Source organism: Rhopalosiphum maidis, chromosome 2 (assembly GCF_003676215.2).
Source record: "Rhopalosiphum maidis isolate BTI-1 chromosome 2, ASM367621v3, whole genome shotgun sequence".
NCBI classification, from domain to species: domain Eukaryota; kingdom Metazoa; phylum Arthropoda; class Insecta; order Hemiptera; family Aphididae; genus Rhopalosiphum; species Rhopalosiphum maidis.
This window is the reverse complement of record NC_040878.1, coordinates 71,142,061-71,155,566: the sequence shown is the minus strand read 5'-3', so window position 1 is coordinate 71,155,566 and position 13,506 is coordinate 71,142,061. Positions and strand designations below refer to the sequence as shown.

Sequence of the window (13,506 nt, the reverse complement as noted above, 5' to 3'; positions counted from 1 at the left end):
GCCCTTTTTAACTTAAAGGACTAGTTTCGCCTATGATACTATTTTATATGTTATGTGTTTACATATACACACACACATATATATATATATATATATATATATAGTTAAAAAAAAGTCAAACAATTTTGAATATGTATTACTTTTAATAAAAACTTGGTGAAAATTTAGTAAATGGTTTCTTTTATTACAACAAAATAATAAAACCAATTGTCGAGAACTAGATTTGCGTACAATTTCTGTTTTTCTAATCATTAAGAAAAGTCGTAGTGGACATTTTTTACTTTTCGCTGAGATTTCTCAGACACAATAAAAAAAACACATATCACTGCAAAAGCATTAAATTCTGTAAGCAAAGCTCAGAATCTCAAATTCTTTATACAAATCAATGTAGAGTCTACAGTTATTTTTTTCTATAAATAACAATAGACAGCTTCAGAAGCATTAAATAAAGATGTAAGGTAAACATTTACTTTTAAGCTAAAACGAAATTTTATTATTATACATTTTTTTTAAATTAATTTTAATAGACAAATCTTTAATATTTATGTGCCACGAAACAAACTTTTTAAGAAGTCTAGTGTTAATTTATATCTTTCTCTCTCTAAATATATATAAATAAAATGTTTATCGATAAGCAAATAACTTGAAAACAAGCCTAATTTTTTTTTCAATATTCTTAATAGTCCGGATAAGGATTTTTGGAACGAAAAATTTGATCGGGATTTTTATTCACAGTGGTTTAAAATCACGTCCACTATTTTATTTATATACATATTAAGCGGTTTCCTTGACGCCATATTTTACAAAAGTCAAACTTAATGTAAAAACAATTCGATGTCGAATATCTTGTATAAACATAGCACGATATTCGATGTTTTCCACTATAAGGAAAATGTATGAATTATATATATATTATGTTTTTAGGTAGCACTAGTGTCGTTATAGGTTTCAAGTTTTGTTATTAAAAAAATTATATTCAACGGTACCCAAAATCGGTTAGAGTCGGGAATCAGTCAGAAAATCAAAATATCTGTACCCAGCCGAAAAACATACACATATATGATAAAACGTGCTTAAAACACTTACGTCATTCTACACTGCCACCGATTTGACTACTCGCCCGCATATGCTCTTCTTAAATCAAGCCTGGCCCCAAGTCCACCCAACGCCGCAACTGTTCTATTTTAAATTTGTCGGCGCAAAATTTCGTATTTAACTCCAGTGAATTCTTGACCAACTTTTTGTAATTCCTTCGTTACCAGTATATTAAAAGCTCAAATATATGTCCCTTCGTCTCTACTAAAAATTTCAAATCATTTATTCATATTTTTCTCATCAATCCAAAGTACTTGTTCAAGCTATTTTCTTTTTCAAAACCGTTTTTTTTTTAAATTCTATATAAGTTTTGAGATGTGCATGGAAATTTTCTCTCAATCTCTGTTTTATAAGATAGATAAATTGCATATGATTGATCTATATAAGTGACGTACCAAAATTGTAACTAGCTTAACCAATGAAAATTTAAAAACTTTAGGAAGTACTCCAACAATCTTCAATCATTTTGATCGTCATTTTTTTGTTTGGTCTATAATGCTGATTTTCATTTGCTAATGAAATTAAATAATTCGAAATAAATTAGTACAAACAATTTGAGAAGTACTCTAATAATTACAAAACAAAAAATTGTGTTTGTATATTTTTTAACATTAGATGGACAATATACAAATTTTAAAAATCAACTTCAATAAATATTACGTATTAATAATAATCACAGTTAATTATAAATAATTATACATATTTTTTATAATCATTAAAAAAGTTTAGCAAAATCTAAAGAAGGGAGAAAGTAGATCATCAGTCAGCTGTAGAATAAGCAATGAGCGAATATCGTCATTAATAAATAAATCACTGTATACCTACCTGATAAATATATTAAATATTTTAAATTCAACGATAAATCATTATATCCACATAATGATATTAAGATGATCAACTTAGATTACTGAGTGTATTAAGATTACTATTATACTCATTTATTTTTACTATAAGTACAAAAAATTAAATTTTAGCTATCACATCATATTTTAAACTAGTATTATTCGTATAAACTATAATAATATACATTGAAAATGTCAAGTAGGTCACCACCAAAAAAATATTTTTAAACTACGAAAAAATGCCAAATTTATTTAAATATCTAATTTCGTTCTAACTTGAACTTAAGATGTATATATAAAAAAAAAAATACCTCAAATATTAGATTTTTTAAATTTTTTGGTTATTAAATTAATTAATTAGGTATGAGAAACTGTATTCATTTTTCAAGTTGTTTATTTAGTGAAAAAATTTTAATTGATATTTGTAAAAAAAAAACTAAAACAATGTATTAACTTGGGTACACGAAAAGTATTTTAAAAAACAGACAGTTTTCTTTAAACTTAATATTATCCTATAATAGTCTAATATAGCCAAAATATTCTTATAATATATATATATATTGTAATAAAATGTTAGGTCGAGATATAATTCTAGCACACTTTCTGTAAAATAAATATATATGTAATCAAATTTTAGCTTAGTATTTATTTTTATAAATTAAAAAAAATGTAAACAACTGTTCAAACTTTAAATAATAAAGTATTTTAGGAATAGTAAGTTAAAAATAAAATTTATAAAAACAATTATAATATAAAAAAATAAATAAATACAGTTTTGGCTTTATAAAAATACAAGTATACAACACACATAATACAAATAAAGCAAAGTATAAAATAAATAAATATATTTAATAGAAAACTCGAGCTCTATCCTATACATAATAAATTGTTATTAATTATCAATAAAAGGATTATTTACATTAAAATTAAAATTAGGTCACGTTCCTCCCAATGAATATGTATTTTTGTTGAATTCATAAGCAGTGTTTTTTATTCTTTGTCTTAAAGCTTCACATCTGAAATATTAAATATCATAAAAGGATTTTAATTTATTCGTTACTCAATACAACTAATAGGACAGTTTAAAAATTACCCGCATGTATTATAATTAAATCCAAATCCTGAAGTACATTCTTTGATTTCACGACATTGACACGTGCAAGTCGCTGGATTCCATAGTTTCAAATCGTTTTCTTCGATACACTTATCGCGATCCTCTTCGTTGCTACACATACAACGACACTCGTCGGGGTAATACGTTTGCAAGGGGGTACAATTCTGTCAACAAAAGAAAACAATATATTTTCAATGCTAAAAAATCAATCAATTTCCGAAGTATGGGAAGAATATTAAATGTTATTTAATCGCACCTCTTGTTTAACAACGCATCCACACTTACATTTCAAGTGTTGATCAATCGACACTATTTTTCGACCTACGAAGTCAAATTTTCCAGCTTCGTTATATTGTGAGACCACAACCTATGAAATATAATACGACCAAAAATTAGTAAAAGATAAATCGAATGACTAAAAAAAATAGCTTTAGTTTTACATACTTCAAAGTTAAGTGTATCGACTTTGATTGGTTGGCATGCCATTAAGTCGTGGGCACAACAACCACCACAGCGATTCACCCGAGTGCACGTTGGATAATAATATAAACTTTGATCGTCAGTATCTTTAAGGCTGACCGTTTGAAGTTCAAGAGAACAACCGGCTGGCTTAGGAACCAACGTTGATTCTAAGTAAACAAATTATAATAATTTTTATTGATTGAATTTCCATAAGTATTTATTTAAATTTATTATGTAACTAGAATACATACTTCTTTCTATATTTAGCGCACTTCGACCTGAAACAAAATAAACAATAACATATAATTAATTATAAATAATAATTTATTCATAAACTTATTTATTCTGATAAATAATGTTGTCTAAGATATCACGCGATTTTTAGTTATAATTAAAGTAAACTAAATCGTGATTTTTAAAAAAAAAATTTGTAAACTGAAGTATTGAACGTATTGATCATTTATTCGGAAAGCACTGCATAATACAACTAGTGCTGTCTTTATAAAAATATCTAAAGCGAGTAGAGTTTGGTAAAGATATTCCCTGTACTATTTAAAAATTATTAAAAAAGATGGAGGCATATTGATACCCCGCAAATTGTTGTTAAACGCAAATCAACACGCATTCAAGCTGCAAATACATATAAACTTAAACTAATGTTACTACTCAATTGAAATTCGACTTTTATGTACAGAAATGTTCACTGAAATATTATATTATGGAATATAGAATTTTAAAAAAACTGTAAAATTATTTAAAAAAGAAATAAGTAGCCACATAAGTATTCAATATTACATTTATTATTTTTCATAAATTTGGTTTTGTAATCTGTTCAAATTACATTAAATAAATATTTACGAAAAATTCAATACTTTTTTAAAGCAAATTACCTCTATTACTCATAAAGTAGTATGATACCACCCACACATAAATGTATATTTATAGAACATATTAATGTATGAAATTGTATGTTAGATAATATTTTTCAATGGTGACTTATTGAAATTATCCATCAATACCCTATGAAAGAAAAAAATGTATCTTTGAAATGATTTCTAGATTGTAAAAATATTAAGTAAATTTAAAGTGATAGGTATAATATATCATAACAACTTTTTTGTTAGTAAAATGTAAATTTATCATTTTAAATTATCTGGTATAAGATTATGAAAACTATACTATAAATAATTACCAAATAATATAAAAGTCTATCTTTTAGTTACATACCATATTTAATAAAATAATATATCATTGACCAACATTACCTAGTCCTAATAACCATAATTTTATCACGTCCCTCTAATTAAATAAAAACTTTAAGTTCACTCAAAGATATAAATAGCGGGCGAATGTAAGTTCTAACACAGTAAAATATAGATACGTATGTAAGTTATTAAACTACGTACATTATTATATATAATTGATAGGTTATCAATCTAATATTAGTTATATAATATATATTATAATATTATAATAGCAATATAAGCAAAAAGTATTTTGAAGAAGAAAAATTAGTATTGCTTATAAAAAATATTCATCTGTGTATTCATTTTACTAAATAACTGACTCGTACTTGGATATCATATAGTAAATATAATATTTATAATACTTTTTTCTATACAAAATACACTTTAGGAATATTATTATCACAATAAGAAAAATACGTATTCAGAATAATATTTGTTTAAGTAGGTATTAGAATATTTATTCATTTATTCAAAACTATTTTAGCAAACATTTTACAAAAGTGTTATTGTTTTTTAATGGAGTGATTAATATAGATTAACAACTCTTGTTTTTTAAAATGTTTTTTTTTATTTAATTTTCTTAGGGCGTTGTACTGTGTAATCGATAACGTATTGTTAAATAATTAATACAAAATCCATTATCCGCTGAGAGATATCGTAAATACCAAAATACATTTAGTATACAATACATATTGTACCTATTTCATCAGTTCTTTGAAAATTAATTATATTGGTTTGGTTTTATAGAAATACATTTAATTAGTTCATCGACTTACTTTGAAAACCTGTCGTAGCGAAAAGTGTTTGGGCTTCATCTATATTTGTATCCGGCATGAATTTAGAGAACAGTTCTGACACATTTGTCACCTGATTCAGTTCAACTATGACATTCAAAGGGATCTAAAACATAAAACTTGTGAATATAAGTAAAAATTTTACTTTTTATGATTAAGTAAATATTAATTAGCGTTTGACATGGCAAAATAACATAAAAGTGGTAAAAAAAAAAAAACACAAATAAGTTTATATTTTACATAAATCAATATTTATTATAATTTATATTTCATTTCTATTGATATTAATTTTGATTTCAAAAATATTTTAACTTTTTAAAATATACTGTATTGGTTTGAGATATTGTTTTTTCTTTTATAACTTGGTTATGTATGTAACAAAGTTAATGTCTATTAACTAATGAATAAAGATGAAATACAATGAATAGGTTCCAAAAAAGTAATTAAATCCTTTATTGAAAAAATAAATCAACAATATCAATTGAGTTGAATTATTTTAAAAGCTTTTGAATCACCTCATTAATTAACAATATAATTATTTTTTGTATCTTATAATTTTATCAATGTCAGGTATTTTAAATATTAAAATACTATTATGTATTACAATGAATAACTATGTTTAATTGTGTATCTATGTACGTATGTAACGATTGTAACTACATCAGATGAAGTCACATGAGTCACATTGACATTTATGTACATTATTTATGAAACTTTTATTAGTATTAACACTGTAATTATATTTTTAAATTCAAAAAAACCATACTAAATACTTATCATAGTCGATTGTCTAAATTACGCATTGTATAAAATAGTATACTATTATTTAATTATTATACTATTTAAAATCTATTCAATGGCATATAGGTAACATATAATTAATAACATGACCTCAAAAACGTTCTTCCGGATAAAAACACAGTATGGCCACACGAGTAATATTAATTATTTTAGATTTAAGTTTTTAATTATTTTCACTTATATTTTAAGCTTTTCTATGTAGAATAAGTATGTAGTTGTAGTTTATTATTTATAGCAAGAGTGATAGCTAACTAAATATTTACAATATGTTTATAAAATTATTATTAATAATTATAGTGTACATTTTTTTATTCTATTACATAATATATGAATCGATGTATGATATATGTGATTAAGAAATCATAAAATGTTTTGTAATGTATTGTTACTAGCTACAAAGGGTATGGAAGGATCATGTTAGAGGTCAGTGGATTTGATTAGAAACGTAGTATGAGGCTTTAGTGATTTTTCTTAGGGTTTAGGATTGTTACGTTTGTATTATATTAATTTCAGTGGGTTTTAATGACCCCCAGAGTTTTATGCTATATCTTCAATACCCCTATTGGTTTGAGTAAAATTTTCTTTATAAGCAGTCGGTTTTTTATAAGTGGACATGTTTAAATGTAAATATATGTCGTAGTCAGCGACTTCGATCCATGAGAGTTATGGCTTTGAAGTTAGTGTGAGGGGAACAAGTAAGCTAGCGATCTAACATTTAATGTTAGCTAATAAATTATTCTAATTCTTCTATTTAGTTATTATTAACATTAGGAGATCGGCAATTGGGCCACATTTTATCAATCTGCTTCATATAAAATATTAGCTTATTATCTTTTACTGCTTGGAAATTAGGCAATAAATATATTACACAAAAATTCACAAATATGTAATATTAATTGACTATTTTTTTTTTTTAATGTATAAAAATAAAAATATGATACAGATTTAATTATAATTAATATAATTGTTTCAAATTAAAGTTCGTTTCCCGACTTGTAATGTTCCTACGCTTCTAATTTGAATATAAACTTCTGATTGAACTCCTAAAAAAACTTATATTAAATGTTATTTATAGAAATTTAAAATTTAATGGTAGCTCAATTGCCGGATGCAATAATCAAAATCGTTGAAAAGAGTGATCAAGTTACTGTATACTTGTTTGAAAAAAGATAAACAAATTGTGACCCAATTCCCGGGCGGTCTAAACATTTTCTTTTAATCAAGTTTTTTTAGTTTTATTTTCATCAAAATAATTTTAAAATAAATTTAAACTATTAATATGACATAGTTGACCTGTTTGGTCGTGGTTTTTTTTACATTGTAAATAACTTATTGATGACAGTTCATCTACTTAAATAAAAGTATAGGGTATTTATTTTACACTCACTGGCATTACCTAATAATTGATACTAAGACGTAGTCCCTGAGGTTTTTTGAGATAGGTAAGACGTCGCCTATAAATTCTTCTAAGTTGTATGCGTCATGATAAAGATATGTTGGTATTTGATAAGGAAAACTATCATCACCCGTAAAAATGTTATAGTAAATATGTTCGTTAGTCATGCTTCCACTAGTAGCTTTTAATAGGTTTTAGTTATACTTTCAATAAATTCATATTAAATGAAAAGTTGGTAATCACTGAGACCCTGAGTGATTAGTGTCAAATTATCAACATCACATTCTGCATGTCCCGCTTTAAAGAAAATATCTATTACATCAATAAATAAAGTAAAACGGTGTAGGTTAATAATAGTACTTGATAATTGGTTAATCGATAAAGATTAGTTTTTCCTTAATAGTGAATGTTTATTTAGGTAGATTTTAGTTGGAAATAATATTTAGTTGGACAAAACGAAAAAAATATTTATTAACGTCAAAAGAATAATATAATACATAAAATCTTAAATATATGTAGATTTTCCTACATTATTAAATGTAATTTTTACTCTGTTTTTCGGTATATAATTAAATATATTAACTCCTTATTATCATTAAAATACAATATATTTAAACCCTAAAACCTGAATATTGTAGGTATACCGTACTGTGGGCCATCAACCGGTGACGGAATACGTGACGAAAATACAATTGAACAAATTTTAGAATTATTTTGTTATAATAATCACGTTTTGAAATCTTAAAATCTAACACGTTCGAAGAGAGTATATTTGATTACTTTTACTTGTATTATATTATAGTTATTTTGAAATGTTGATAAAACAATTTTTAATTATTTTATTAATTAAATCATTATATAATAATATCTTATGTAGGTAAGTATTGGTTTCGATGTGAGCATAACTGTATAAACGTTATGTAACGTATCAGCGTCATTTGTATTTTATATTAGGTATTCATTATGAAAAATAAAATCGTTTACAAGTCGGCAATTAATAGACAATAGTACCTACTCGAATAGTTATTGGTTATACGAATGGAATATGCGTTTTGTAAGAACAATACATCCTAAAATGGTAATTTTATTTTAGTAGAAATAAACTTATTGTTTTCATATTAGAAAAAATACCTAATACATATTTTATACATATATTATTTTTTTAAATATCAAATATTTTATTTGTTTTGTTTTGTTTTTATTAAAAATGTGTACAATCTGTAAACATATATTTTTTACAATACGCATAACCGTTGAATAGCAAAATTTAAACGTATAATCATATTATATTATGTTATTATAATGATTAATAATTTTTGAAACCAGCTAAAAAGGTACTTATATTTAAAATCATAATTAATTTAATTTAAAATAACAATTATTTTAATACTTTAACCACTATAGATTCTAAATTAAAATTTAATATTTACAAATGTTCTAAATTCTGAGCAAAGCGACTAATGTGCTTGTTAAACAAAGATTATAAAATATGTGTTTCAAAGATTCAATATTTCTTTTTAAAACAATCCGTAAAAAATAAGTTAAAAATCAGAAATTTAATTATTATATATTTATTGTATTTCACAGCATCAGTTTTGGCAGAATTAATTTTATTATTTTGTAATTAATCAAAAATTAATAATTATAGATAATTTAAATATTCAAAAAATAATATTTGTATTAGCATTTTCTACATATTAAGTAATTTGTAAAATATTTTCATTCATTATTGTTGATAATTTTTTTTTCTAAATCAAAAAGCTTTAAAATGTAATACAAGATTTAACATATTAAGTTTTTCTTCTAAAAAAAATACAATATATATAAATGATGTATAATCAGAATATATATATATAAGCATTTGTAGTTAATACATTGATACATTTCATGAAAAATTATGAACAACTACATAAATTATTTTGTAATTATAAATTCATAACATTTAGATTTAGGTACAATTTTAATTTCTAATACTTGTAAATTTCATTTAAGATTTGTCGTACATATTTCTAACAAAATTTTTAAATCAAATAAAGCAGTGTTTATTAAACACTTTTTTAATGTACTTAAACATTTACACTATATGGACCTATTCACACTGTTATATACGGTACGCCGTGTTGGTTTATAAGTTAATTAGGATTATATGACGTATTGTTGTTATAATAATTAATAATATAAAATATGTGATGGTATTTTTGTAAAATTTAGTTTAATATACCCTATTGGCTATTACTAATAGAAAAGTAAATAAACATTAACAATATAATACGATCACAAAATATCCTCAGAAATAGAGTCTGTTACATTATGTCCCCTTAGAATCGTTTTTCATGTATTAAATTTTATTGAATTTAAATTTAAGCATTTAATACAATAACTTGCACAATGATGATAGTTACACTATACATAAATAATTTATTATAAGCATAGTGATTTATTCGGTTTTTTTTTATCTATACATTTGACAACGTAGTAAGTTACAAGTATATTATAATTCTATAAATATAATTGATACAAGATTTGTATTATTATTATTGATTATTTTTTAAGTATAAATATCATGATTGATTCTATGTAAAATAAATAACTTTTAAAAATTGATATCATTTCGAGAAGTCTAAATTATAAAAAAATTAATAATTGGTTAAATGTAGCGATTTTATTTATAAAATAAATGTGGTTGAAGTAGTTATAATTATAAATGAATAGTTACCTAAATATTCTGAAGTATATTTGAATACTACACAATATTTATTGTTTTTAAAGAAATACGTAGGTCGGTACGTTCATAATGTTAATTGTTTAACTGCCTAGTTAAAAGTAACCATAAAAGTAAATTTTAGTGTGCTAATTAATGTTATTTTCTTGTAAAAATGTATTTTCAGTTTGTAGTTTATGGTTACAAATATTATTCAATAAAATAATATTCATAGGTTATCGGTTTATAAATTACAAATCTTAGAAACACAAATTACGTCTGTGAATGATACAGATTTCAGTTTCTACACAGAAGTTGTCGACAGGTGGTTGTATATATTTGTGTATCAAACGTATTGTGGAACAAAAACTTGTATTGTTAAAAATGTAACTTGTATAGACATATATATATATTTGTTTTGCGGTAGTCTGTGTAGAAATAGACAACTCAGATATTATTCAAACGACTGTATAGGTACACGGTTGTTATATGATCACCCGAAAAATGACGTCCGTTTGAAAGTTTAAATTTCTGATAGGAGTGCGGGGACATAATTTAGTTGATTTGACCACAAATTTATTTCTCAGAATATTTATTAGATATAATAATAAATCAACGGAGAGAGTCAACGGTTGTGGCGAATGCGATCAACCGATTCTCCTACCCATTGCACAGAGTCGGTATGCATGTGTGCTACAAGGTCTGGCGAGCATATAAATTGCAGGTAACAAAATATCGTAGTACGCACTACTACGTAGGTATGTCGGTTACGTCGGGTATTCCTTTTACAGTGAGGCAACTCGATTACTATTTCCTCTCGATGCGCCGCATATAATAAACAATATCGACGCGCGTGCGGGAATACACTGAGAAATAATAACATACTGCAGCAGGACGCAAAAGTACAGTGCGCAACCGAAAATGCCTTGGCGAGTGGAAGGCGGAGTACACAATATAATATATTATTATGCTTATGAGAATTTTACATTGCGAAATAGTTATGCCCAACGGCATTGCATATTGTATCACACGATACGAATGCTGTTTATACTGAAATACTGCGGATCGAGGGAGCGGGACAGACTCGACCGGACTAACCTTCCGCCGAGATATATGATCGATGAACGGGATGAACTGTTTCGGAAGTGTTCTCTGAGGACGTACGCGCGGAAAAGCAACGGCCGATATTAGTATGTCGCGTGGAAAAACGTTACTTACTTCACGGGGACTTGCGACGGCGTTGTGCGACGGTGACGAGGTGCTGGCGGCGTATCGCCCGTCGCAGCACGAAGAACCGCCGCGCGAAGTGATGGTGTCGCGCCCTCCGTCTGTCGTGTGGACGACGACGTCTTCGCGCCAATCCGCGGTCGTCGTCGAACGGGCCACGTTCTGTCCGCGCCTCGCGGCGACAGCGACGATCAGCAGTGCGCAACAGACGACGGCGGCGGACAGCGGCGCGGTGCAGGCGAACATGACTGCGAACAACAGTACCGCGAGTTTTATAATGTTATTTGGTTACGTCGCGCGAGCGGATCGTGTGCGGGCGCGGCCGGTGTCGATAGCGTTCTGTTGCCGTGACGGCGTGCGAATGACGACGGCGATGGATGGCCGCGAACGGATGACCACCACCACAATCACCGCCGCCGCCTCATTTTACACGGTCGCTGTCGCAGGTGTGAACGGCGCGCGAGTGCCGCGTCCGTTCTTCTCTGCATCCGCGGCCGCCGAGCGTGACTCATCGTCCAGCGCCCGACGCAGTTAACAACAACAATAGTGCGCTTGCGTTTGGCGCGGGCGCGGATAACATCGTCGTAGTCACCGCCGTCGTCGCGGCGCACGGCATTCTTCTGCGCGCGATTATCGCAGGTAAATCGTTTGTGTCTCAGCAGCGGATTGTCTGCATTGTTTGTATCCACCCGTGAAAAAATAACAAACAGTGATACGACACTGTCCTCGTGACAATGACGCGCGTGCTCGACGCTGTGCGGAATGTGCTGCAATCCTGATTTACCCGGGAAAAAATGTACCGACTGTTTTTTACCGAGAAAATTACAAAATAAACAGTGACTCTCGCCGTATCACGTCTTCGCGGACCTCATAATGACGTACGACGGAATATAAATCATCGATGAATAAAAACGCCCAGTCGTAGCCATTTAAATAGGTGTAAGGATAATAATATGTATAAAAGTCGATTACGTATTCAGATTTTTTTGTCGAATCGCGGGAAAAATACCCACGGAGAAAAGTTCAAGGCGAAAAAAACACAAGATCATAACATAGTATACTAGCTATGATGTGAATTGTTCGTTTTATCCTACATATTGGCTTAAAAATTCAAATTATATGAGCTTTTCTCGTTGTTTGTTCCATTTTAATTGTGCAAGTTTCATTGTATGTAATAGTTTATTCAGTCTATATAATATAAGGAGTAAATGTCCAAAACCATAAATTAAGGACTGTAACTGTACTTTACTCAAAGTCAGCGTTGAAAGTTTTATCAATATAGTTGGATAATGAAAATGCGTGGCATTTAAAAAGATTTTTATTTTCGTGTATTATTTTACCAGGCGGGTTATAAGTGTATTCTTTTTATTTTTTTTCCTAATTTTCCTATCTTATTGATTATATTATCAGTATAGGTATAAACTTTAAATTATTAACCTTTTCACTATATACATTCTGCTAATATACATTTTCCTTTTTATATTTTGTTTCTATCGTTAGTCACTAGGCGTAATATAAACTAAAAAAGGATGGGCAAATGGGTATCGCTCTGCTGTATAGCAGAGATGAAGAGTAGGTCACTATAATGGATGTATTAATTTCAAATGCAATGTCAGGTATCATTTTATACGAATAACGATTCTGAACGGAGTTGATTTCAGATTTGTCAGTCTAGGATAATTAGTAGGATATATCATATTATTACCTATATTTAATTTGTAATATATCATTATTTTACGCGATATCGTAAAAAATTTAATTTAATTTAGGTATAAATAACAAAAATGTTATGAATTTTCAACTACAAAATTCCTTGCAAATTTTCGT

The 13,506-nt window shown here is 27.6% G+C and overlaps 1 protein-coding gene across 1 annotated transcript; it reads right to left on the bottom strand.

The window, feature by feature from the left end:
• Positions 1-2,874: 2,874 nt before the first annotated feature.
• On the bottom strand, positions 2,875-12,081 carry LOC113553216 (vascular endothelial growth factor C-like). The gene is made up of 7 exons (XM_026956419.1): positions 11,671-12,081; positions 5,537-5,660; positions 3,765-3,791; positions 3,496-3,680; positions 3,308-3,418; positions 3,031-3,215; positions 2,875-2,953 (listed from the first exon to the last, which is right to left on the bottom strand). The coding sequence occupies exons 1-7, from the start codon at positions 11,923-11,925 to the stop codon at positions 2,875-2,877; spliced, it is 966 nt and encodes a 321-aa protein (XP_026812220.1). The 5' UTR covers positions 11,926-12,081.
• Between the last annotated feature and the right edge of the window lie 1,425 nt (positions 12,082-13,506).

Bases quoted from the DNA above. Each gene is read 5' to 3' on its own strand.
- LOC113553216 (XM_026956419.1), bottom strand. From the start codon at position 11,925: ATGTTCGCCTGCACCGCGCCGCTGTCCGCCGCCGTCGTCTGTTGCGCA. The intron at 5,661-11,670 runs GTAAGTAACGTT...TTTATGTTTTAG, and splicing joins CCGTCGCAAGTCCCCGTGAA to ATCCCTTTGAATGTCATAGT. The intron at 3,681-3,764 runs GTATGTATTCTA...TTGTTTACTTAG, and splicing joins TGCGCTAAATATAGAAAGAA to AATCAACGTTGGTTCCTAAG.